Source organism: Labeo rohita, chromosome 25 (genome assembly GCF_022985175.1).
Source record: "Labeo rohita strain BAU-BD-2019 chromosome 25, IGBB_LRoh.1.0, whole genome shotgun sequence".
NCBI classification, from domain to species: Eukaryota; Metazoa; Chordata; class Actinopteri; order Cypriniformes; family Cyprinidae; genus Labeo; species Labeo rohita.
In genome coordinates, this window is record NC_066893.1 from 23,671,119 (window position 1) to 23,698,921 (window position 27,803).

At 29.4% G+C, this 27,803-nt stretch overlaps 1 protein-coding gene across 2 annotated transcripts in view; it reads right to left on the bottom strand.

Moving 5' to 3' along the window:
• Positions 1-921: 921 nt before the first annotated feature.
• plxnb2b (plexin b2b) overlaps positions 922-27,803 on the bottom strand; it is a 255,909-nt gene continuing 229,027 nt past the window's right edge. For both annotated transcript variants that reach the window (XM_051099100.1, XM_051099101.1), the window contains 14 exons: positions 25,191-25,420; positions 24,476-24,657; positions 19,861-19,927; positions 19,430-19,576; positions 17,542-17,698; positions 17,355-17,455; positions 17,189-17,273; positions 16,949-17,100; positions 11,827-11,987; positions 9,125-9,272; positions 8,970-9,034; positions 8,405-8,480; positions 8,255-8,329; positions 922-6,161 (listed from right to left, as the gene is read on the bottom strand). In XM_051099100.1, the coding sequence (XP_050955057.1) occupies positions 6,057-6,161; positions 8,255-8,329; positions 8,405-8,480; positions 8,970-9,034; positions 9,125-9,272; positions 11,827-11,987; positions 16,949-17,100; positions 17,189-17,273; positions 17,355-17,455; positions 17,542-17,698; positions 19,430-19,576; positions 19,861-19,927; positions 24,476-24,657; positions 25,191-25,420 (1,751 nt within the window). In that variant the 3' untranslated portion in view covers positions 922-6,056. The remainder of the gene's footprint in view (positions 6,162-8,254; positions 8,330-8,404; positions 8,481-8,969; positions 9,035-9,124; positions 9,273-11,826; positions 11,988-16,948; positions 17,101-17,188; positions 17,274-17,354; positions 17,456-17,541; positions 17,699-19,429; positions 19,577-19,860; positions 19,928-24,475; positions 24,658-25,190; positions 25,421-27,803) is intronic.

Below are 27,803 nucleotides of genomic sequence, written 5' to 3' on the forward strand. Positions count from 1 at the left end.
TTTTTCTCGTAAATGCAATTTTTCACAATTTGGAAACTTGCAATTGTTGAAGGAAAAAAGTCAGAATTTCTAATACTTTCAATACATAATTTCACACTTATGAGTTTAAATTTGCAATTACAAGATATAAACTCACAACTTGGAGAAAAATGGCAGAATAAAAAGTCGCAAAAACTTTTAAAATATTTTTATTCTGTGGCAAAAATAAGCTTCCATAGCTGTCAGCCACAAAGCAACCAAAAGTCATTCATTTGCTGATTTAAGTAACTGTGGCCACTTTATGCAGATCTAGATTTTTCGATCGTTTGTTATTGCTGTCAAAGTGCATCCTATATCAGACTTGATTATTAGAAGCTAATTCAAGTAAGCAGATGCTCAGGTTATGTAAAACCTTCATCCTCAAAAAAAAAAATGACCAAAACTACGCAAAAATAGGATAAAGATGGTTTGTGTGGTAAATGATTGGCTGCTGAGAGCATTAGATCATATGTGTGTGTTTTCATTTTAAAATTTAGTAATTTGATGTACTTTAGTCATTCTTATGAATCTTTTTTTTTTTTACGTTTTTATATAGCTTTATTAATTTTAGTAAGTTCATTGTAAATTTTTCAGTATATTTCTATATTTTATTTTATTTTAACATTATTTAATTTACTGAAACTGGTTTTAGTTAAGAACAAGTAATTCAGTTAAACAGTTGTGGAAATGTATTGTGTCCTCAGCTGATATAAAAGACAAAATCTGGTTCTCGAAGCTTCTTCCTGGTGCTCCGCTCTCCTCTCTTAAAGACTGTGCTGACGCCAAAATGACAGTGAAACCATGTAAATCTCATCATTAAAGGTCACATATAATGTCTTTACAGCACCTGACTCATTAGAGACCCTCCAGATCAGGGGCTAGAAAAGAGGCGAAACCCGACACTTGAGAAATGGACGTGTATATTTATTCATATAAGGATCAGACGGCATGTTGGACCTGTGGCGGCACAGTTCACACATACGACATCAGTCCTCCGAGAGTCCAGAAAGAGCACTCGCAGTCCTCCGCAATCCCACAACACTTTGCTCTCGGCACATTCACAAGTGAAGGGAAAAGAAAAACATGTCGACAACAACAAACAAGTTTTCTCAGAGCATAACGCACAGGAGAACAGTGTAGACAGATTTGCATTTTAATACAAAGGCATATATTTTCTTTAGGACATAAAATATTAACTGCACAGCAGTAAGAAAAGGTCGTGTACAGATTGTTTGTTCATACACACCATTGAAACACAATTTTCGGGTCGGTACAATAATAAAAACATTTGTGCTAATCAATAATTGGTTTTGCATAAAGACCAAACGTAATGGCAGCTGTCCAGAGGGAACGTGTTGGCATTCTCCTCCACACATTTATTCAGCTCGAGCATTTTTCCCAATGCAGTAAAACTCCTAAAAAGCACACGCACACACTCACCACAAACACCCAAAGGATATTAAAAACGGCGCTTTTGCTCTATACATACAGCATGTTCAAATATATTGGCATATTCTGGCTACAGCACACCTCTGAATACTGCACTTACTGATGTCTAACACCACACTTCACGTACGCCACGACCTCTGACCTCTACACGCCCCGCGACTACCGAAAGCCCACCCACCCCGACAGCTTCAACACGTACCATCACATTTAACACTTTTTAAGGCACGTTTTGGCTACAGAAAGGCGTTAAAAGAAGCGTTTTACACTCGACTACGGAGACTTGCATCTGTGCTTGTGCTTTAAAGGGACAGTTCGTCCTAAAAATGAAAATTATTTACTCACCATCCTGTCGTTCCAAACCTGTATGCTTTTATTTTTCCTGTGGAACACAAAGGTAGGAATTTTAGGAATCGTTTATATGACACTTTTGTCATTTATGGCAGGAAACGTGTGAAGATTCTTCAAAAAATTCTTCTTTTTTTAGGACTGGGCATTGATACATTTCACAATTCTATTCGATTCACAAGCTAGCACTTAAATTCAGTTCTGATCTAGGTTTGATTCTTTTTGATACACTACCAGTCAAAAGTTTTTGAACAGTAAGATTTTTAAAGAAGCCTCTTCTGCTCACCAAGCCTGCATTTATTCGACCCAAAATACAGCAAAAGCAGTATTTACAATTTTGTAAAATATTTTGCCTGTTTAAAATAACCACTTTATATTTGAATATATTTTTAAATGTAATTTATTCCTGTGATCAAAGCTAAATTTTCAGCATCATTACTCCAGTCTTCAGTGTCACATGATCCTTCAGAAATCATTCTAATATGCTGACTTGCTGTTCTAAAAACCTTTTTATTATTATTATCAATATTTAAAACAGTTTAGTCATTTTTTTCAGCATTCTTTGATGAATAGAAAGATCCAAAGATCAGCATTTATCTGAAATTAAAAGCTTTTGTAACATTATACACTATACCATTCAAAGGTTTGGAGTATATATATTTTTTTTTACTTAGCTGTTTTTAACGAAAATAAAACATGTTTTTTGAGCAGCAAATCAGAATATTAGAATGATTTCTGAAGGATCATGTGACTGGAGTAATGATGCTAAAATTCAGCGTTGAAATCACTGGAATAAATGACATTTTAAAATACGTTCTAATAGAAAACAGATATTTTAAATAGTAAAAATATTTCAGAATTTTACTGTTTTTGCTGTACTTTGGATCAAATAAATGCAGGCTTGGTGAGCAGAAGAGACTTTTTAAAAAACATTAAAAATCTTACTGTTCAAAAAAACTTTTGACTGGTACTGTATACTGTATATCAGTATGTGTCAACTTTTCTCAATGAAAAAATGTATTTCTAATGCTGTAGAGGAAACTATAGGTTCATTAGTATAATATTAAAATTGACAAAAATGTAAATTTCACATCAGGCAGTTTTATGATATTTACATAATTATCTTTCCATTCCAATTCGTTTTTGAAATACAAACATTTAAACGGTGTCTGTCATTAAGCTTATTTTCATGACGGATTTTTTCAAAGGTACATTAAATCGGGTCAAGTAAAAATAAAATGAACATGTAGCACATATTAGAGTTATTTTTTCCACATAACTGTCGAGTTCATATTGAATGGCTTTCCTGAGGTAAATGTACGTTACGTGACATATTGTTTACAAGCTGTTTTATTGACGTCTTTCCGTGTTTAAAACGCAGATTGAACAATTACATGAGAAACATGATACGTTTTAGTACGTTGTACTATATATGTTTTAACATACCTTTAAGTTCGTTCGTTAATTTCGTTTTTTCGCGCTTCGTGCAGCCGTTTGAACTGAGGCGCCACAGCGATACATCACGTCACGCTAAAGAGCGCCAAAACGGTATTTATTGTTTGAATTCCGTAAAGAAACATTCAGAATTTAAAAGCCAGGACGTTATTTTATATCAAAAGTAACGAAGCACAATTGCGATTTTTAGACATAAGCGGCGCTACGAGTAATCAAATAATGTTTAGTTTTGTTCAAGCATCAACATTGATTCTTGGGATTTAAGAATCAATATCAGCTCATCAAAATGAGAATCGAATACAATCGAGGAATCAAATTTCAACCCAGCCCTATTCTTTTGTGTACGACATTTGGAACAGCATAAGAGTGAGTAAATCATGTTTACAAGTTTATTTTTAAGTGAACTATCTCTTCAAAATCAAAGAGTAATTGGCAAGGGTAGTTTCGAAAGCATGGAGTAAGAATCACGCATGCAGTTACCGATCAAACGCAGCTCCCGCTGGTTGTATTAAAGCAGACGGGAAGAGAGAGAGGGAAGGCCGGCCCGTGCCAAAGCGCTTCACGCCAAGCAGCTCTGCCCAACTCCCCGATAGAAACGGAGGGGTCTCAACGTCTGACATCGCAAGCCATCTGCTACCGTAATACCGCTGCTCTCAGATCAGTAACATGCAGCGACATCAGACCACTTCCATAGGGAACACCGTGAAACTCCCTGAACCGCTAAACACTTGAGTTCAATGGGCTACATTCACAGAAAACCTGTTAAAGACCCGGTGAAAGTAAAATAGGAATTTAGTGGTTTTTATGACGTGTCTGTTAGCTTTAAAACTCCTAAATGCTGACAAAATAAATTAGTTTAAATATCAGGGACTATATTTTCTGGCAGAGGGCTGATGAAAAGTATGAAATATTTTCTATTATGTAGAACAGTTTTAATTGTGGCCATGCTTTGTAACTCCACAAAACCCTTCAGCCTTGACAATGTACTGGTACCTTATTGCTTGGTTTTAACATATGCATTACCATTCAAAGGTCTGAAGTGAGCGGGCTAAGAAATTAATACTTTTATTCAGCAAGGATGCATTCAACTGATCGAAAGTGACAGTAAAACATTTATAATGTTACAAAATGCTGTTCTTGAGAAATGTTTCTTCAGCACCAAATCATATCTGAATGATAAAGGATCATGTGACACTGAAGAGTACTGATGCTGAAAATTCAGCTTTGCATCACAGAAATAAATTTCAGTTTAAAATATATTCAAATAGAAAACAGTTATTTTAAACTGGAATAATATATCATAGATTTTATGCAGCCTTCATGAGCTTAAGAGACTTGCAAACCCCAAACTTTTAAATGGTAGTGTATATGCATGAAATGTCCTATGTCCACAATACTTTTCTCTGAATTATACCCACCTGCTCCAACATTATCAGTTTGATTTTTTTTAGCCTGTAACGCAAGGCAAAAAGCTTCAAGCCTTTTCTTGTTGTCTTTAAGACACTCAATCAAATGCAAATGTCACATAGCTGTGAAAAAAAAGGTGTTGTTCAAAGATAAAAGTGTCTCTGGGAGCAGAATTTTGGCTGAGTGCTATAGTACCATCTTGTTTAGTGGCGAATAACAAACAAATTAGTGTGTCATTATCCTCCCTGCCAAAATAAAGCCATTAACGATCCAGATCACACATCTAAACCCTTTCCAATAGAGCTGCAAAGAGTCAAACGAGAAGTTTTCACTCAATCCTCTCAGCTTTGCACAACCATCTCAGGCCAGAAACACAGTCTATGCAAGTTGAAATCGAGTTTGCGTAGCTAAAACGTTTATACTCTCGCATAGATCCTGTTTCGACACGTTTATATCAGGAGCGGCCAAAAATCTGTCCTGTTTGTGCTTTATGTGTAATAAATTCAGTCAGTAGCGAAGCTTGTACAATAAAACAATTTTCTGAAATAAACTCTGAAATAAAGACTTTTCACAGATACCATCATACGTAAAAAAGAAATGCCTCATGACAACTTATTTATTATTGCCTGTGTTGATTATCTGTGGATCAACTAGTGTCCGTATGGCTGAACTGAAACAGGTGGTTATGAAATGGACGGCCATTTGATCGTCTAAATGGATACGTTTGGAATAACACACTAGCATACTGCAGTACACACTATTTTGTGTAGAAATGTCTCAACTTTGGAGTTAAAATGGAGATGTTAATAATGTAGCTGATATTTGATCAACTGGAAATGGAAGGTCAAATGAGTGCAGGGCATTGTGGGATACTTAGTGCAGTGCACTCTTGTTAAAGTGTGGTCTCATTTGCGAAATTTCAGCATGGATTTGTATGTGAAAACGTATGGGGAAATAGTATAGGTAGTATGCTAGTATGCCATTCCGAACACATCCCACGCAATTCCTGCTGTCACCTTCAGCTGCTTTTGATTGGACGAGACCAGATGTGACCTCACCATAGGCACACCCCCTGCATACACACGCACTGCAGGGTCATGGGCAGCTCCCTTTTGGTCAAAATACAGGCATCCTTTTTCACACACACTCACACACTCTCTCGCACACACACAGAAGCTTTAAAAACAACAGACACAAGGCCGTCTATTTAAAAAGTTATTTTCCTCTTATAAAGCTTTCTGCATAAAGACTGCACATTAAAAAAAATATAGGATACGATTCTTAAAACCTTTTTGTCTCTACACAGGAAGAAATTGAACATCTGATTATAGTGATGAGCTAAATACAGGCTGAGAGCGTTCGGTCATTGTTCTTTGACAGGGTTAGAGGTCGGTCACTTTGTTTTCCAGCGCTGCGGCGATCTGCTGGAGTCTCAGCGTTAACTGTTTACTCTGGGCAGCAGGATCTTCATCCAGAGACATGATGATCTGCAGAGACAGACAAGGACCATGAGGCATTAGTACACACACATTATACAACTATCTGTCATTCCATTTATCTGTCTGTCTATCTATCTATCTATCTATCTATCTATATCTGTCTGTCTATCTATCTGTCTATCGTCTGTTTCTCTATATGTCTCTGTCTGTCTGTCTATCTGTCTGTATCTATCTGTCGTCTGTCTATCTGTCGTCTGTCTGTCTATCTATCTATCTGTTGTCTGTCTGTCTATCTGTCGCCTGTCTGTCTATCCATCTATCTTTAGTCTGTCTATCTATCTATCTGTCGTCTGTCTGTCTGTCTATCATCTATCTATCGTCTGTCTATCTATCTATTTATCATCTATCTATCTATCATCTGTCTATCTATCTATCTATCTATCTATCTGTCATCTGTCTATCTATCTATCTATCTATCTATCTATCTATCTATCTGTCTGTCTGTCTATCATCTGTCTATCTATCTATCTGTCATCTGTCTATCTATCTATCTGTCATCTGTCTGTCTATCTATCTATCGTCTGTCTATCTATCTATCTGTCATCTGTCTGTCTATCTATCTGTCATCTGTCTGTCTGTCTATCTATCGTCTGTCTATCTATCTATCTGTCATCTGTCTATCTATCTATTTATCGTCTATCTATCTATCTATCTGTCATCTGTCTGTCTATCTATTTATCGTCTATCTATCTATCTATCTATCTGTCATCTGTCTGTCTATCTATCTATCGTCTGTCTATCTATCTGTCTGTCATCTGTCTATCTATCTATCTATCTATCTATCTATCTATCTGTCTATCTGTCTATCTATCTATCTATCTATCTGTCATCTGTCTGTCTATCTATCTATCGTCTGTCTATCTATCTGTCATCTGTCTGTCTATCTATCTGTCATCTGTCTGTCTGTCTATCTATCGTCTGTCTATCTATCTATCTGTCATCTGTCTATCTATCTATCTATCTATCTATCTATCTGTCATCTGTCTATCTATCTATCTGTCATCTGTCTATCTATCTATCTATCTATCTGTCATCTGTCTGTCTATCTATCTATCGTCTGTCTATCTATCTGTCTGTCATCTGTCTATCTATCTATCTGTCATCTGTCTATCTATCTGTCTATCTATCTATCTATCTATCTATCTATCTATCTATCTATCTATCTGTCATCTGTCTATCTATCTATCTATCTGTCTATCTGTCTGTCTGTCTATCGTCTGTCTATCTATCTATCTGTCATCTGTCTATCTATCTATCTATCTGTCATCTGTCTGTCTATCTATCTATCTATCTATCTGTCTATCTATCTATCTATCTATCTATCTGTCTTCTGTCTGTCTATCTATCTATCTATCTGTCATCTGTCTGTCTATCTATCTATCGTCTATCTATCTGTCTGTCATCTGTCTATCTATCTGTCATCTGTCTGTCTATCTATCTATTTATCATCTATCTATCTATCTGTCATCTGTCTGTCTATCTGTCTATCTATCTATCTGTCATCTGTCTATCTATCTGTCTATCTGTCTGTCTGTCTATCTATCTATCTGTCTATCTGTCATCTGTCTATCTATCTATCTATCTGTCATCTGTCTGTCTGTCTATCTATCTATCTGTCTATCTGTCATCTGTCTGTCTATCTATCATCTGTCTATCTATCTATCTATCTATCTGTCATCTGTCTGTCTGTCTATCTATCTGTCTATCTGTCTATCTGTCATCTGTCTATCTATCTATCTGTCTATCTGTCATCTGTCTGTCTATCTATCGTCTATCTATCTGTCATCTGTCTGTCTGTTTATCGTCTGTCTATCTATCTATCTATCTATCTATCTGTCTGTCTGTCTGATGTTTTCCCCCCATCATTTTCCATAATCTTCTAGCTTTTTATTTAAATGGTCCTGCTGTGTGACAGATTAAATTTGTTCCATATAGTCTTTCAATTAATGCAAAACGACATGCACATTAATTATACAAAAAAAAAAGAAAAAAAGTTTACAATACTTGTATATGTCATTGCTGTCACTTCTTCATGTCAGTTACCCTTGTGTATGTGTGTGTGTGTGTGTGTGTGCACTCACCCCATCGTAGTATTTGCTGGCGTACCGGTAGAGCTGATGAAGAGCCACTTGTGTGTTCAGTTTATCTGTGTGTGCCTAAAAAACAACCATAAATCAACACCAGTCTGTTCATTTTCCCTAAAAATCACAAAAAGCTCATCACACACTCACCCGTGACACTTCAGCCAGATGCGTGTTCATTTCCTGGTCACTGACTGACACCATCTGCCGGATTCCTTTATAGTACCTGTGGAGAAACACAACAGACGTTTGATCCAAACTGCAGATTACTCTAGCTTAGAAACACCTGCTTTAAACAGGATTGCTTGCTTTACATATCAGTCAGAAGGTCTCTACCCATCTCTTATTTCAACTGAGGCTCATGCAGGATAAACTGCATTAAAAAACAATCTTATATATCTTATTTACTTGCTAAAGTGTCACAAAAAACATAATCATAAATAACTTCCAAAGATATGAAGCCTTTAAACATTAGCAGTCTAGCTCTACCTCAGAAACGCTCAGTGTATCCGCCTGGGAACGTAAACACAACTCGGTTTCCCGGAGGACTGATAAAAACCTGTCGCTCTGACTCCCAGAATTGCATAAACCCAGTCAATCAGATCATGCTGAGAAAGTTCTCTGCATTTTTGTGCACAACATGCATCAGACAGTCTGTAAACCATCTGTGGGCGTTCGGCTGGAGGCTGAGACTGCGCAATACTGGAGCACTTACTCGTCTACCATCCTTTTGTAGGTGGAGATCTCCTTTGCATAGAGTAATTTGTTGCTGGGAGAATCCTGCAGGCAACAGGCAGAGAGAGAGAGAGCAGGTCAATAAATGATGCGTTTCTAATTTCGTTTGTCTGTGGCTTATTCTCAAACACATACCCGACTGAGTTTGTGCTCTGTTTTTGTGCAGGCGTCCATGAAGGTCTGAGCTATGACAGACAGAGAGGCGTCCACGACCTCGCTCACGTGCACGTCAAAAATGAAGTGAGGGTTCTTCAGAATGTTTACCCAGAAACGAAGCGGCAAACTGCAGAGAGAGGCAGATGAGTATTAAAGCGTGTATGTGAATATGTAAGAAATACTTGACTCATGATAGGTGAGTGTTTGCTGCACCAAAAACAGTAATTTAGCTTCACACTTCAAAAGCCATTCAAATAAATAAAAAACGCTTCAACTTTAAAAGTCAAGTGTATATATACAGTAGTCAACATCTAAAGTGGATCAAAACCTTTCATCAAAACAATACCCGTTCTTGTCTTAGGATAACTTTGATGAACCTTTTTGATCCACTTCAAATGTTGACTACTGTATATACACACACAATATATGTTGTTAAATAATATGTTTATATACAGTTTTATAGCCACCATTTATTTAATGTTCTTTTCCCCACAAATTGGTGACAAATTAGTTTTATTCCATATAATCTCTCCAAATATTTGAAAAGCCATTTAAAATACTTGCATATGAAATATAGCAATATATTTAGAATGGACTATTTATTCATTCATTATTTATTTATTAATTAATCAATTTATTTATTTATTCTTTCTCTCTCTTTCTCTCTCTCTCAAAAGTTTTCTGGAAAATTATATATATAGTCAAAAAATATATATAAATATAGTCTATAAATAAATATATATATATATATATATATATACATATATAGTCAATTCTGAAGTCCTCAATATTTATATTCTAGTCAGTATTTATATTTAATACAAGTTATTTATTTCTCTTACTTTTGTTCTATAATAGTCAATTCTGAAGTCGCTAGTATATATATATATATATATATATATATATATTCATTATTTAAATATATAATGAATTATATATTTAAATAATGAATTAATTTATTTATTCTCTCTATATTAATTAAAAGTCAAAAAATAAATAAAAATAAAATACATTATCTAGAAAATTTTATATATATAATAAAATTATATATATATATTGTTTGGAAAATTATAAATGAATAAAAAACATGTTAAATAATATATTCAAATAGTTCAAATAAGTGTATGTTTATATTTAATACATTAATATGTTTAATATTTATTTGTATTTATTTATTTTCTCTCTCTTTATATATATACATTAAAAGTTTATACATATTTATTATATATATATATATATATATATAATAAAAATGTATAATGACAACTTTTAATGTATATATATATAGAGAGAGAGCGAAAATAAATAAATATATTAAAATATTAATGTATTAAATATAAATATACACTTGACTTCAGAATTTACAACTTATTTTAATATATAATTTAACATGTTTTTTTGTTTAAAAAAAAAAAAAATATATATATATATATATATATATATATATAAAATAAACGTAAAATGTATTTTTTTTTACTTTTAATTAATATAGAGATAGAATAAATAAATTGTTAAAAATTTATTAAAATAAATATTCAATTCTGAAGTCAAGTAAATATTTATATTTAATACATTTTGATTTATCTATTTATTGAAAAATTTTAAATGATAAACAAACATGTACACACACATATATATAGATATATATACATACATACATACATATATACATATATATAATAAAAACTTTATAAAAAATAAAAAAATATTTGTAATTAATAAATAAATTATAATTAATAAATAAAAAAAGTTATTATTTAAAAAACTGCAGTACAAATGTATAAAAATATATTTAAATAGAGTATTTTTCTACATTTTCTGATGAATATTCGCTATGCTTTTCTGAGTATTTGCTAGGGCTCAGGTTCCTCCTTCAATGTAACGTATGGGCTCTTTTCACTATTTTATCATCCTCCAGTCAACAATCATAAGTCTGATGACTGAGTAAAGCAACAGCACACCTCTCTTGACAAACTGTACGATTTGAGGAATCATTCATGTCAAACGGTGCGGGTCAAATTATGCACCAGACTTTAATAATCACAGTCCGGGATTTGTTCTAAATCTCTAACCCTCGGGATGAGCTACAGTGATGCTCTCCTAAGCAAACACCGCTAATTATGTATTTAATCCATTTTATACTGAGTCTTTCCTGCAGTTGGAGCATAAACTCAGTACAGAGCAAATAATTCGCTCAATCCGCCCCTCAATACTCACGCCGTCGGAGCATGAACACGGACAGACGGCTTTGGAATTTCAAACAGGTTATTAAACAGCCCTGGCTTTTGTTTCCTGTGAGCCGCTTTAAAAAAAAACTCATTCAGATGACTGATTCTGGAATATATATTGGCTAGTCGCATCTCTGCGGAGAAACAAAAGGTGTATAATAACAGAACAATTAAATTAACCAGGGACGTAATTAAGGTGTTTGTTTGGCTGCGAGCGGGTTTTATATTTAATAGATTCGCTGCTGAAGCTGCTGGAGTGATGATATTGCTCGTCATATTATTCACATCTCCGCGGCAGCTGTCAATCACGCCGCATCCGCGCAGCACATCAGGCGGAATAAATGAATGCGGCGCTGGCATTAGCATATGCCGAACGGTCTCGAGAGAGAAGAGACAATCAGAGAGCAGAGACGCCCGCTGCGACTAGCGCGACACGCGCGCGCACGCTCCCACCTGTTGGTCTTCCAGATGTGTATGGTTTCCTCGTCTACGTTCTCATGTCTGAGGGCTTGCTCATCCAGGAAGTCGAAAAAGTATTTGACTGCCGGCGGGACGGCGGCACCAGAGCAGAGCACACTGCGAAAGAAATCATCCACGAACTGCTGCAGCGTACCCTGAAAACACACACAGACAAAAAACAACAAGGTAATTAGAGTTTAGCACTTTCAGATGCATTTCATTTTAAAAGTGCTGTAAGTGTTTTTTTTTTTCATGCATAAACTGTTTCTTTTAACTCACAGATATCATTAAAATGCTCTCTAACTGCCCTAGGTTTTTGAAAAAGGAAAAAAAAATCTAATCTTTCACAGATGCCATGAACCTTGAAAAAGGGTAATGAATATTTTTAAATTTCCTTTTTAATTTTAAATGTATTTATTTCTTATTATTTATTTATTCATTTTGCGATCATTATCATTATTTCAGTAAGTTTGGGCTGTTTTACACACACACACACACAGTTTTTGAATAGTAAGATTTGTGTTTTTTCTGCTTACCATGCCTGCATTTATTTGATCCAAAATACAAAAAAGCAATAATATTGTGAAATATTCTTACTATTTAAAATAACTTTCTATTTGAATATATTTTAAAATGTAATTTATTCCTGATTTGCTCTTCAAGAAACATTATTTTTTTTATTTATTTTGATTATTATTATCAATATTTAAAACAGTAGAGTAAATTTTTTCCGGATTTTTGATGAATATTAAGCAGCATTTATCTGAAATAAAAAGCTTTTGTAACATTATACACTATACCGTTTAAAAGCTTGGAGTCAGTATAATTTTTGTTTTGGGGGAAGAAATTCTAGAAATTAATACTTTTATTTAGCAAGGATGCTTTAAATTGATCAAAAGTGATAAAAGAAAAATTTATAAAAACATTTATGTTACAAAAAAGTTCAATTTCTTAAGATAAATGCTGTTCTTCTGAACTAAGAAAGCTGAAATCTAATAAAATCTAATAATTGTTTTTAGCAGCAAATCAGAATATTAGAATAATTTCTGAAAGATCATATGACTGGAGTAATGATGCTAAAAATGCAGCTTTGAAATCACAGGAATAAATTACATTTTAAAATATATTTAAATAGAAAATGGTTATTTTAAATAGTAAAAATATTTTAAAACTGTACGTTTTTTTTTTTTTTTTTGCTGGATCAAATAAATTTGACTTGAAGACTTGAATGCAGAAATAAATGCAGAGACATCTTTAAAAATGACAACTGCAATAAAAACATAAATTACCAAATTATTACTAAAAATAATAACATAAAAAACAAAAATGTGTTTTTATAAATATTACGGCTTTTGAAAAAGGCAAAAAAACCCCAAACTTTACAGATCTGATGCCATGAACCTTGAAAACGGTTAATGAATATTTTTTTATTTGTTTTTTAATTTCAAATGTATTTTTTTCTTATATTTTTTAATTTCCTTTTTAATTTCAAATGTATTTACTTACTATATTGTTTTGTTAATAATTTATTTAATAAAGTTTATTTATTTATTTCTTTATAATTTTTAAAGTCCATTTTAGCCACCCCCCCACACACACATCTAAAAGTTATATATGAAATTTACGTTTTTATTTCTTTCATTTTAACTCTGCAAACCAGAGATAATATATATGACAATTATAGCATATTTGCCACCAAAATGCAAAATGAAAGGAATTCAAATAATCAATACAACTTAAAAATAAATAAATAAATAATAAAAATTGAAGAGCAATTAAAATATTTTTACCTTCAACTACTGACAACTCCAATAAAAACATAAATTATATAATAATTACTAAATTATTACTAAAAAATAATTACAATGTACAAAAATCTAATAAAAAATAGAACAAGTTTTTATTAAAATATTTTAAATAGTTTTTAATATTTTACGCTATACTGAGTTAAATTTACAATATAAAAATGTGGTTATATAAATATTAAAGGGAAAACTACCCCATTATTTACTCATCCTCAAGCCATCCTAGGTGTATATGACTTTCTTCTTTCAGATGAATACAATCTGAGTGACATTAAAAATGTCCTTGCTCTTCCAAGCTTTATAATGACAGTAAATGGGTGTTGAGATTTTGAAGCCCAATAAAGCGCATCCATCCATCATAAAAAGTACTCCACACGGCGTGATTCGTAATTTTGGCGTTTTGTTTTGCTCTCTCGTGAAGACGCGTACAACAGTTAGCGGAAGCTAGAGATTACAGTTCATTAAGTTTTAAATATGAATATTTTTCTTACACAAACGCATCGATTCACTTCAGATGGCCTTTATTAACCCTTGGAGCCATGTGGAGCACTTTTTATGATAGATGGATGCAGTTTATTGGACTTCAAAATCTCAACACCCATTCACTGCCATTATAATGCTTGGAAGTGGCAGGACATTTTTTAATATAACTCAGATTGTATCTGTCTGAAAGAAAAAAGTCATATACACCTAGGATGGCTTGAGGGTGAGTAACTCATGGGGTAATTTTCATTTTTGGGTGAACTATCCCTTTAAGGCACCTCAAGTAAATGATTGAGTTTCAGGTGACAGAAACCCTTGAAACCCCTTGATGCAAGTTATACAACCTGAGCCCTGAAACATAACACAGATCTTAAAAAAACAGCAGAAAAACATCTCATTTATTCAAACGTCAGCCTGCTGGGTCACTGCCAGTCACACATGGCTGTTTTCACGCTTTGATCGGCCTGACGGGTGAAGTTACACGCTCACTTGAACGCTTCTGATCTCCACTACGCTTTGTTTCTGTCGGCTCTGACAGCTTTACGTGCCGCTGAATTACTTCTGTACAAGGTGAAAGACTTGCGAGGTAATTAGCCTCTCTAATCGCCCAATTTACGACGAACGGCCTCTGACACAAGGACACGCGACGAAGCAATCAAACAGAATTAGATTTACACGTTGTGAGTTAAGAGAACATGCGAGCACTCAGAACACTTCCTGGAGGTTTATGGAGGTTATAATAATTATATGACATGCTTCCCACATTAAATACTGCTGGAGAATTGGACTGCTCATCACCAACGTTAAATCACAACTGATTATGCACCGTTTTCATCTTCCATAGGAAAAAACATTTCTTAATTAGAAAAAACTGTTTTTTATTGAAAATATGTATAATACAAGATAAATATGCATGTTTTTAGAGAATATATCTTGAATTAAATTAATTTTTCGTGCTTTTTACAAACGTGTACAAACAAAAATCTAACAATTTAGTCAGATGCAGGTTCAGTGATGTTTATTTCTCATGCAATATTGCAGACTATGAATGGCAAGTCAAAAAATATTAATAAATTGTAAATTAAAGTTTTAAATGTCATGACATTTTTTGTTTTATTTCTACATTTCATTTAATTTTTCATTTTATTTGTAGTAATATTTTAGTAATGAATTTTCATTTCAGTTTTAAGTCTTCTATGTAATGTTGCTTATGACATAAATGTTCTATACGTTTTATTCATTGGTTTAAAATAATTTTAAATACTTGAATAAGTTAATATAATGTAATAACTTTTAATACAAATGACCACAATCAAGTATTATTTTATTAATTGGTTTAAAATAATTTTAAATACTTGAATAAGTTAATATAATGCAATAACTTTTAATACAAATTACCACAATCAAGTTTTAATTTTAGCATCACTGATATACAAATGTATCAAATTTTTGTTAATATTCTGTGTAATTTTATATATATATATATATATATATTTTTTTTTTTTTTTTAATGTTATACTTTTTAAAATGTATGATTTTACTCACATACTTATGTAGAATTTTAAAATGAGTATATTTTTACTTATTTTCACATTTAATTATGTGTGGGATGAACATATATATATTATGAATATATTATGAAAATTATTTACAATTAATTTATAAGTAAATTATAATTATATATATTAACATATATATCAATTAATTTTATTTATTTATAGCTTATAAATTAAAGTGTTTGTGTGTGTATATAACACTATAAATATTATTATTATTATATTAAATCATAAATATAATTGCAATTTTTAAATAAATTTATACATAATAAATATATAATTCATTACATAATTATATCAGATATATCTTATATATCAGATTACTATTATTATTATTACTATTAAATTAATTTAGTTTATTTACAAATAATTTATTAATATATTTATTATTAATTTATATATAACTTAACACTGTAAATATTATATTTCCAATAAATTAAATATAATTCATTTTTATAATAAATTTATACATAATACATATATATTTCATATATGATTTTATAATAAATTTGTGTAATTATATTAAATATACATATACATATATATATATATATATACACATACACATACATATATATATATATATATATATACACACACACATTATATATTTATTTACATATTATATTGTATGTATATTTTGTGTTAAAAAATAAAAATAATAATTTACAATTTTTTCCATATATATTTAGTCGAATCGAAAATCCCTATAATTATAATTTATATATCAGATTAATATTATTTAAATTATTATTTAGTTTATTTACAATTAGTTTATAATCTATCTATCTATCTATCTATCTTAAATTAAATTATATATATATATATAAAATAAAAAAAAATCATTTACAGCTTTTTACACTCACAATTTTGAATTACATTTTAGTTTTATTTTTTATTTCATTTTAGCGTAATTTCAGTTACATTTTTAGTAATTTTGTTGTGCATTTCTGTCATTTTTTTGGTCGTTTTGTTTGTCATGATTTTTTTTTTTTTTATTGAAACGAAACTGAAAAACAATGCCTTGATAATTGGCTGAAATAAATTCACTTATTTATATTTATTTAAATTTTTAAATTTGTTTTATTTATATTTATTTTATTTTAATTAACATTTATTTTATTTCAGGTAACAATTTCCTTTTTTAGTTTTAGTTTTAAATAACAATAATAACCCTGATAAAACCAAGTCCTACACAATTTACTGACAAATTATGTAGGTTAAAAGTAAATTTTTTTTTTAAAGGAAAAAATCAGAGGAAGAGCTCAGTACCTTGACGGAGAGCAGTCGGGTGAGATATATCTCTGTGATGGCTTTGGTCATGGATTTGTCCTTTATACTGCCTCTCTTAGATTTCATCTCATCCAGCTCGTCGGCCGGTCGCACCAGGTGAAAAACTTTATCATCCTCCAGCAAGGCGTTTCCTGTGAGATCAGGTGAAGAGAGTGATAAATGGCATACGCGTCTGAGCGTGAGTGACAGATCACACTTAGAAAGCAGACTTCAACTCACTCTCTTCATGGTTATCGTGATTTTGATCGTACGACTGTTGTGTGTGCTGAACTCTGGAAAGGATCACCGTTGCATTATCACGAACCTAAAACCACACAGACACACAAAAGTCACATTTAAGAACCAAAAAACGTCACTCATGTCTTCGATGAACCAAAGAACTCACGTTATAATGCGCCAACGTATTGATGCGTCTCCACCGGCCCTCCTTCTGTGACGTCACGTCTAAATCTGACAGGATCTGTCCTGTGGAGCCGGGCCGCCATTCTGTGGAAGACACCAAAACCCAAAGATGAAGAACATGAGGAGAAGTATATGGAATTATAAACGCTTAGGCACTTGTGTTCACTCACCGAGGGTGACGCTTTCTACTTTGGGTCTCTGAGAGTACGGCAGGTTTTTGTACACCTGCTCGATGATCTTCTCCTTCACCTGAGAGATGGTGTCGCAGTTCAGCACCTTCACGGGGGTGATGTCAGGCCCCTCGCCGTGAACCAACACCTGCAGCGTCTGGAGTCACGCACACAAACATCCTACTCGTTTACGAGGTGACAAAATCAATTTCCTATCATCACCCCTGTTCGGGTAAAACAATGTGAAAATAAAGTGGCTGTATGTTTTTATATCTGATGTAATCTGATCAGAAAAAAATACATAAAATATAATATTTTAAAATATATATTAGGGATATATACCAATTACTGATACCTGTTTTGTTGTTGTTTTTTATAGAATTTTTAATTTTTAAAAAATATTGGGTAGAGAAAACAAAAGAATATGAATCATAGTTGGCGGCTTAAATCATTTAATAAAAAGATGGGGTTTTTTTTTTTACTCATTTTAACACTTAATTATGTGAGGGATGAACGTAGGATAAACTACAAAAAAAAATCATATATAATTTTATGATCAATTCGCATAATAATATTAGATATAATTTATATATTAGATTGCTATTATTATCATTCTTATTTAGTTTTTGCTTACAAAATTTACTTATATTTAATTCATAATTAATATATATATATATACGATTTATTCGTTTTTATTATTTAGATTTTTTAAAAATATTATTTTTATATAAAATTATATACTTTAATAAATTTTTAATATTTTTTTTATTCATTTGTATGTATATATGTATATATTTTATTAGTAGTAAGTGTGTTTAGGTGTTTCAATATAAATTGAAAATATAAAAAAATATATTATGTTTATATAAAATTATATATTATATATGAAATGTATTTTTTTAAAATAAAAAACATTTGTTTATTCATTTTTTTATGTATGTATGTGTGTGTGTATATATATATATATATATATATATTAGCACGTATGTTTATATTTTATATATTTTTTAACTTTTTAATATACAATTGTTTATTAATTTTTATGTATATTTATATATTTAGTATATTATTAGTAAGTGTTAAAGTTTTTAAATATAAAATTAAAATATAAAAATCATTGTTTTTTAATGTTTTAAATTCATTTATTATTTTTATATAAAATTATAGATTTTATATAAAATGTTAATTTTGTTTATTCTTTTTTTTTTTTATACACTGTATATATATAATTTTATAACAAACTAATTTCAATTTCATAATAAATTTACACATTTAAATATATATTATTTTATATATCATTTTTTAAATTAAATTACATAAATTACTATTATTACCATTATTATTAAATTTTTGCTTAAGATATTTAAATTATATACAAATGAAAGTAACATGATTAATTTTAATTATATATTATATTATATTATATATTATATTAATTTAGTGTTAAAATTAATTATATTTGAATTACATATATAAACACTAAATATTAATGTTTTTACAATACATACATAATCTATTAATATACATATTTACAATAAATTTGCTATACGTGTATATAATATAATTTAATATAAATAAATGATTTTATTATAGAAATGTTTTACTACATTATTATTATTACATCATTTTAATTTATTTATTTGAACTGCTTTTTTAGTAATTAAACTGTAATTAAACTAGATGTGTTTTTATCACAAATTTAAGTAAATGTAGTAAAATGCATAAATGAAGACATCGTTCTCAGCGTTTTGTTGTAGTAGCACTAAAAACGTCCTTTTCTCTGTCAACAAATAAAAATGAGAAAACTCCACATCTTTTTTTTGGGACTAAATGACATCCCGCTTTCCCAGAAGACTTCCAGAAAACAACTCTAAATAAGCGCACGTACCAGCACAATGTACTCCACGTCATCTCCGAGAAGACCGGTGTCGTTGAGCGTGTATTTGGCTTTCTTGACTTGTGCGTCCACCGGTCCCTTTTCAATCTGGTGCTTTATGGCCCTGAAGAGTTTGTAGAGCGGCTCTCCGGCGCTGTCCTGAACAAACAGCAGCACTTTAACACGGCCTATTCATTACCCACAGACACACACTAACTCCACCTGTGCATCAGCTGAGGCTTTGAACAGTTTATAGCTGAAGTGTGTCAGCGACTGAAGTGCTGATTCATGCAGATGAAGAACAGGCGCTACTTCATTAAGCACTATTATAATCATCATCAGTCACACTCATTAATATCAAAGCTTTACTGAAATATGCTGTGGACAGAACAAAACCAAACCCTAAATGACCTTAAAAATCTCATAAAACCAATCTGATGTACCTTCAGGTACTGATAGAGACAGATGGACATCCAGTTACTCAGCATCCTTTCCACCACCGTTTCAGACCTGTGAAAACACACAGACACACACACACACTTACTAACCAATATTCACTAAAACAATTTATAAAAAACTAATACTTAATTAAATTATTATCTAACAATTATTTAAATCAAAGTAAATAGTAAAATTAATTTTTAAATTATAAAAATAAATAAATAATATTATATTAAAAAAATATATATACAATATTTTATATAATTAATTTGGATTCATGATTTGATAAAAAAAAAGCTAATAATTAATTAAATCCAAGTAAAATTAGTAAATTGCAAAAATGAATAAATTATTTAATATAAAACCAATTTAAATTATGTAGAAAATATATAATTAAAAAATATATCATTTTTAAAAACATTTTTATAATAAAACACTTGGTAAACAGTAAAAGAAAGTAAAATTAACAACTAAATCATCAAAAAAAGAATATATATATATATATATAATGATAGTAATTTAAAAAAAAAAAAATTGAATGAAAACTATTTTATATTAAAACTAAAATTCACTAAAACAGTGTTTACCAAGTTAGTTTGGACTAAATGAATTGAATGATAACACTATAAACTTGTAAAATTAATAGTTAAATCATAAAAAATGTATACATAATTTAACAAAAATTGTTTATTAAAATATACAACTGCATATTCTGCATATAAATTAAATCATAATATAATTTAAAACAATAAATAACAAACAATAATTTTATATTAAATAAGTATATACATAAAAAAACAATTAAAAATAAAATTAAAACATTTTTAATATTTTATTTTTAATATAATACATTCGATATTAAAACACTTACACTTACTAATTAATATTCACTAAAACTCCAGTGTTTTCCAAACTGGAATTCATGAGTATAAAAATAAAAAATAATTGTACATATAAAAATATTTTTTGTTAAAAAAAAATTATACAAACAATAAAAATAAATAAATAAAAATAACAATAAAATAAAAACTATTTTATCTTAAAATACTTAACAACTAATATTCAATAAAACAACCTAGTTTCTCGCAACCTAGAGTTTGAACTAATGAATTAAATCATAAAACAGTACATTTGTAAAATTATGACTAATTAAATCATAAATATTAATTTATACAAATTATTATTTACACACATTTATATTGAAACAATTACATTTATTAAGATATTTAATTGTACATTAAATAATAAAATAATTTGAAACTATTAATGAAATTAAAAACAATTAAATAAAAACAATTTTATATTAAAACACTAACTAATATTCACTAAAACAATGTTTCCCAAACTGAAGTTCATTGGTTTAAAAAAAAATAAAAAATAAATCATAAAACTGTAAAATGATAAAAATGTTACATTAATAAGTAAGTCGCACAAATTAATAAATAATTGGACATTAAAAATTACACTTTATCTAAAATACATAATTTTATATAAAATATTAAAATAATTTCCAACATTAAACAAAAATAAAATTTAATTTTATATTTGAATTTGATAGTTTGTCATTTTTAGATCACAAAATTAAATCATAAAAATGAATACATAATTTTATATAAAAACAATAGAATTTTTTTTAAAACAACTAATACATGAAAAAGAGTAAGTAAATTTTAGGAATCCCAGCTCTAAACCATTGACGCTTTTTTCCTCTGCAAACCTCCTGATACTATTTTTTATTATAAAACTGATTATCTGAAATCGCATTTGAACTGATATACAATCTGATCTGTCATTTAAAAACACGACAAGTCAGTAAACAAACAACAGTCAGGCTAATGAACCAGATTACATGACGGAATAATTGTTCATTATGGTTAATATCAATAATACCCATAGATATTTATTGAACACGGATGTGTTTTATTGTGTTGCGGTTGCTGGCTGTTAATGAAGGCAACGAGCCACTTGAGGCTGTACGTTACAGTGATTTGAAGTGGTTTCTGCTTGAACAACGGCCCTTAACTGTGTTAAGATCAGTGTAACGCACGGCCTCCAGTGGCTCGCAGCTTTAATCAACACTTCCACACTCATTTCAGTCAATGACAAACAACCATAATTAGCATCAGCATCCAACTATGACAATCAGACAAGCATGTGAACACGCTGCTGGAGAGTGTTGTGAATCCAGGTGGGCTTTGGGACAGAGAGGTTTGTGTTTTTTGTGGTTTTAAATCTTAATTTGGCATATAAGAAAGGGTACGCTGATGTTTGTACGATCTCTCACGTAGCAAATGTTTGGCTTTGTCTCTCACTGTAGGCTTTATAGTCCATCCAAAATTAATAACCATCTATTTCACAGTCATGCTGGAGGATGTTTGCTTGTCTTTAACTGCCTCAAACTAAAACTCTGAATATATTTGAATGACTCAATGCCACAAACTTCATAAACAAACTTCATGTGGGAAATCTAGTGACTAGTTATGCCTAAGGAACCTTATAAGGGTGAATCTCAATCTTGATAAAAACATGTTTAGGTTACATTTGCAATAGACATTGTCATTAACAGCCAGCAACCGCAACATAATAAAACAATCAATTATTTCAATAAATGACTAGGTTATATTTAACTACAAAATCAAAACACACGAAATAAAATATAATTTACACAAAGAAGCATTTTTTAATTGTAACATTATTTTTGACCATAAACAAAAAATTAATTTGACAATGAAGTACAATACATTATGGTTTGCTCATTTTCATTGTTTTAAAGCAAAATTGTTTTACTTAAATGCATATAATAAATTTATAAATTATAAATGACTATTATAAAAAAAAAAAAATCACTATTATACTATAGAGGATTTAATGAAAATTACCTTAAAATAAAATATAATAAATAAAGTTAAATAATAATAATATATATTATAAAATAATTAAAATATCTATTTTTAAGAGCATTAAGATTTTTTTTCACTGTAACATTATTTATGACAAACAGAAAAAAATTACAAATTACTGCAATGCATATAATAAATTAATAAATTATATATGACCATTATTTAAAAAAAAACTCCACTATATCATAGTAAACGGAATACAGAAAACGTAACTTAAAATGAAAAAATATAGTAAATAAAAAAGGAAAACATAAAACTATAATAAATATAAAAGATAAATAATAATAATCATATATATAATAAAATAATTAAAACATCTGTTGTTAGGAGAATTAAAATGTTGCTCCTATTTTAATTGTTTTAAAGCAAAATCTTTTTACTTTAATGCATATAATACAGTTATTAATTATATTTGACTACTATAAATCTCTATTATACGGAAGAGAATTTAATGAAAATTACCTTAAAAAAAAAAAATTATATAATAAATAAAAAGGTGTGACCTAGATAAGTTTCTGTGAAAATATTTTTTTTCTGGTAAATAAAATAAAATAATAAAATAAAAAATAATAATAATAAAATAAAAAAATAAAATATGACTATTATAAAAAATTTAAAATAACGCTGAAATAATATATGCATATGATAAATTAATAAATTATATATAACTATTATAAAAAAAACGCCGCTGTATTATAGTAAGGAGAATGTAATAAAAATTTCCTTAACATAAAAAAAAAAAAATTGATAAAAAGTGGGGATGTGTGACAGATATGTTTCTGTGAAAATCATTTTTTTTTTGTAAATAAAATAAAGTAAAATAAAAGGCTGAAATAAAATAAAGCTGAAATAAAATACGCATATAATAAATTATATATGACTATTATAAAAAATAAAGCTAATAAAATTCAAAAATACAGCTAATAAAATAAAGCTGAAATAAAATATACTATACTATATAATAATAAAAATAAAATAATATATATAAAATAAAAAATAAAAAATATATAAAAACTATATAAAAATATAATAAAATAACGTTGTATTATAGTAAAGAGAATGTGTTAAAAATGAATAAAAAATAAAAAATATATATAATAAATAGAAAAATAAAATAATAATGATATATATTATAAAACAATAAAAAGTGGGGATTGGTGGGGAAATGGGTATTTATGACCTAGATATGTTTCTGTGAAAATCACATTTTTTTTGGTACATAAAATAAAATAAAATAAAATAAAATAAAAAGCTAAAACAATAAAATACAATAAAGCTAAAATAAAATAATAAAATAATCAAATCCAATTCTTAATAAAATAAAATAAAAATACTAGATAAAAATATTTAGACGGAAATGATGAAGTACATGAAGTACTAAAACTGAAGTAAAAGCTAAATTATTACAATATTTTGCAATATTACAATTATTACAATGCATTATATTTATTTAATATTATATTTTATGATTATTTTATAATACAAAAAAGAGAATGAAAATAAAAAACAAAAACAAAATAACTACATTTAATATGAAAGCTGAAAATATAAAAATAAAAATTTAAAATATGAATAAATACTGCACACATTTATAAATACGACTAAAATAACACTGCCCCTGATGGACTTTATCTGTATCTTGGCTTCCAGAAGTTGCAGACTACAAATTTGTACAATATGCATTAGACCTTAGTATGTTTTGTCAGACGCGTCTCACCTGCGAAGCAGCAGTTTAGGGTTCTTGCTGTGAACGTAATCCTCCATGAGCCCGAGCAGAAGCGTCCTCATGATGTCTGTGTAATACTCCAGTTTGCCGTGAAGCGCTACGGTCAGCAGAGAGGCGAAATACACTTTGGCCCTGGCGTTAAAATCCGGCCGGCCCTCCAGCGTTCTGATAAACTTCACACAGAGAGATTAATGTTTACAAACACTAATTAAACCAAATCGACTTCCCAGTATGATTAAAAGCGTGGAGCATTCAGATTTACATCTTAAACGAGCATCTTGTTATATTCTAATGATCATTATGTTTATTCCTGTCTGGTTATGATGGACTTTTGCGTGTGGTGGGTAACGATATAAACGCTGGGGAGATAATTACAGGCCAGTCCTAAAACACTGACGGTGTGCTTGTTTATGTGTATACATGTGTGTCATTAGATGTAAATGTTTAATTGTGTTTGTGCCATGAATATAAAAGAGTTTAATGAGAGCGCAGGAGCTGATTGAGTCCTCCGGGGCCGTTTTAGTGTCATTCGGCATAATTGAGCGACTGCGTGTTGTTTCTGATGAGAAACCTTCGACAATTATCGTCAAATATTAATTTACTGACCTTTCCTGCTATTAACTGTGCAGAATGGTTTAAAATGAGTAGGTGAAGAGTTTATAAATGGATCGTAATTATAGTTTGTGTTTGTGTGTGTGTTTCATACATTGATGAGGAAAGTTTTGCTGTTGAGCAGGTTGGAGAATTGGTTCAGCGCCTGGTTGACCGTAGCCCTGCGGGATTCTGGGATATCTAGCTTTCCGGTGATCATGACGTCGTTGGCGCCGTCCTTCGAGGGCAGGAAGAAGACGCGGTCCGTGTAGGTCTTGTAGTCCAGGAACGGGATCCGGCCCTCGCTGATGTCGTTAGTGTGGTCCTCCATTTCGATCATCAGATCTGCATGGGAAATGACACGTTCAATGTTAATGATGTGTCTCCTTTAAACTTAACACTTCAGATCTAAGTAAACTTATCCAGACAGCTCTGAGATTGAGTTTCCAAGATCCCCGACATGAAGATTATTTTTATTAGTATGTATAAAATCACACTTTCGGCTGAAATTCAGTGCAACACTGCAAATACTATGAACTGATGGAGAGATAAATAAATAAATAAAGGATAGGTAAAAAAAAAATTTAGTTTGAGTTTGGCTAATATATGTGTGTGTACAGTGTAATTATTATGTATATATAAATACACACAAATTAATGTATATATTTAAGAGAAATATGTTATGTACAAAATATTTGTATTTATATATAATATTAACTATATAAAAATTATAATAAATACATATACTTGTAAATATTTCCTAAATATATACATGAATGTGTTTGTATATAATAATCACACACAGTACACACACATATATTAGGCATATATATATATATATATATATATATATATATGAGACAGAAAAGTGACTGTCAATTTAGACAGTGTATAGACAGTTAGGTATTAAAAATAGGTGTATATAAACAGTACATAGATGAAAAACAGTGGGAAAGATGTATAAACATTAGATTAATTGAGAAATAAATAAATCAGGGATAACAGAAAAATGAAAAAGAGGGAAAACGATGTATAAACAGTAGATTAATTGATAAATAAGTTAAAAAATAATAGTCAGAGAGATAACCGATACATAAAAAATTGATGAAAAGATATATAAACAGTAAATAAATAAATAGTCAGAGAGATAATTAATAAACGTGGAAAGATAAATAAGCAGTACATTAATTGATAAATAAATTAATTAAAAAAAATGTGAGAGATAAGACATAAACGAAAAATAGGGGAAAAGATATATAAACAGTAGATTAATTGATAAATAAATAAATAAAAATAAATATTCAGAGAGATAACCGATAAATGAAAAATAGGTGGAAAGATATATAAACAGTAAATAAATAAATAAATAAATAGTCAGAGAGATAATTAATAAACAGGTGGAAAGATATATAAACAGTAGATTAGTTGATAAATTAATTAAAAAATAAATAGAGAGATAACGATTAATGAAAGATAGGGAAAAATATATATAAACAGTAAATAAATAAATAAATAGTCAGAGAGATAACCGATAAACAGCTGGAAAGATATATAAACAATAGATTAATTGATAAATAAATAAAAATAATAAATAGTCAGAGAGATATAACCGATAAATGAAAAATAGGGAAAAAGATATATAAACAGTAAATAAATAAGTAAATAACTAAATAGTCAGAGAGATACTTAATAAACAGGTGGAAAGATATATAAACAATAGATTAATTGATAAATAAATAAATAAACAAACAAATAAATAAATCAGAGGGATAACAGATAAACAAAAAATAGGGGAAAAGATATATAAACAGTAAATTAATTGATAAATAAAAAAAAGTCTAAGAGATAACCGATACATAAAAAACAAATAAATAAATAGTTAACCGATAAACAGGTGGAAAGATATATAAACAGTAGATTAATTCATAAATAAATTAAAAAAATATAGTCTGAGAGATAACCGATACATAAAAAACAGGTGGAAAGACATATAAACAGTAAATAAATAAATACTAAGAGAGATAACCGATAAAGGTATGGAAAGATGTATACACAGTAGATTAATTGATAAAATAATAAAAAAATAAATAGTCAGAGAGATAACCGATAAACGGGTGGAAAGATATATAAACAGTAGATTAATTGATAAATAAACAAACAAACAAACAAACAAATACATCAGAGAGATAAATGATAAATGAAAAATAGATGGAAAGATATACAAACAGTAAATAAATAGTCAGAGAGATAACTGATAAACGACAAACAGGTGGAAAGATATATAAACAGTAGACTGATAAATGAATAAACAAACAAACAAATAAATACATCATAGAGATAACCGATAAATAAAATTAGGTGGAAATATATATAAACAGTAGATTAAATGACAGACAGACAGACAGACAGATAGATACATAGATAGATAAACAAAAGTAATAAATGCATAAATAAATGTGAAAAGAGAAATTACTGATAAATAAAAAATAAGTAGAAAGATAACAGATTAATTGATAAATGTGAATGAGAGATAAACAAGTGACAGATAAATATGTGGAAAGATCAAACAAACGATTCATAAATAAATAAACATAAAAATGAATGAACAAATAAATGGCTGATAAATAAATAGAAAAAAGTGGATGATAGATAAACAACTGATTTATGCACAAACAATAACTAATAACTAAATAAATAGGTGGAAGGATGAATGAAGTATGAATTATTT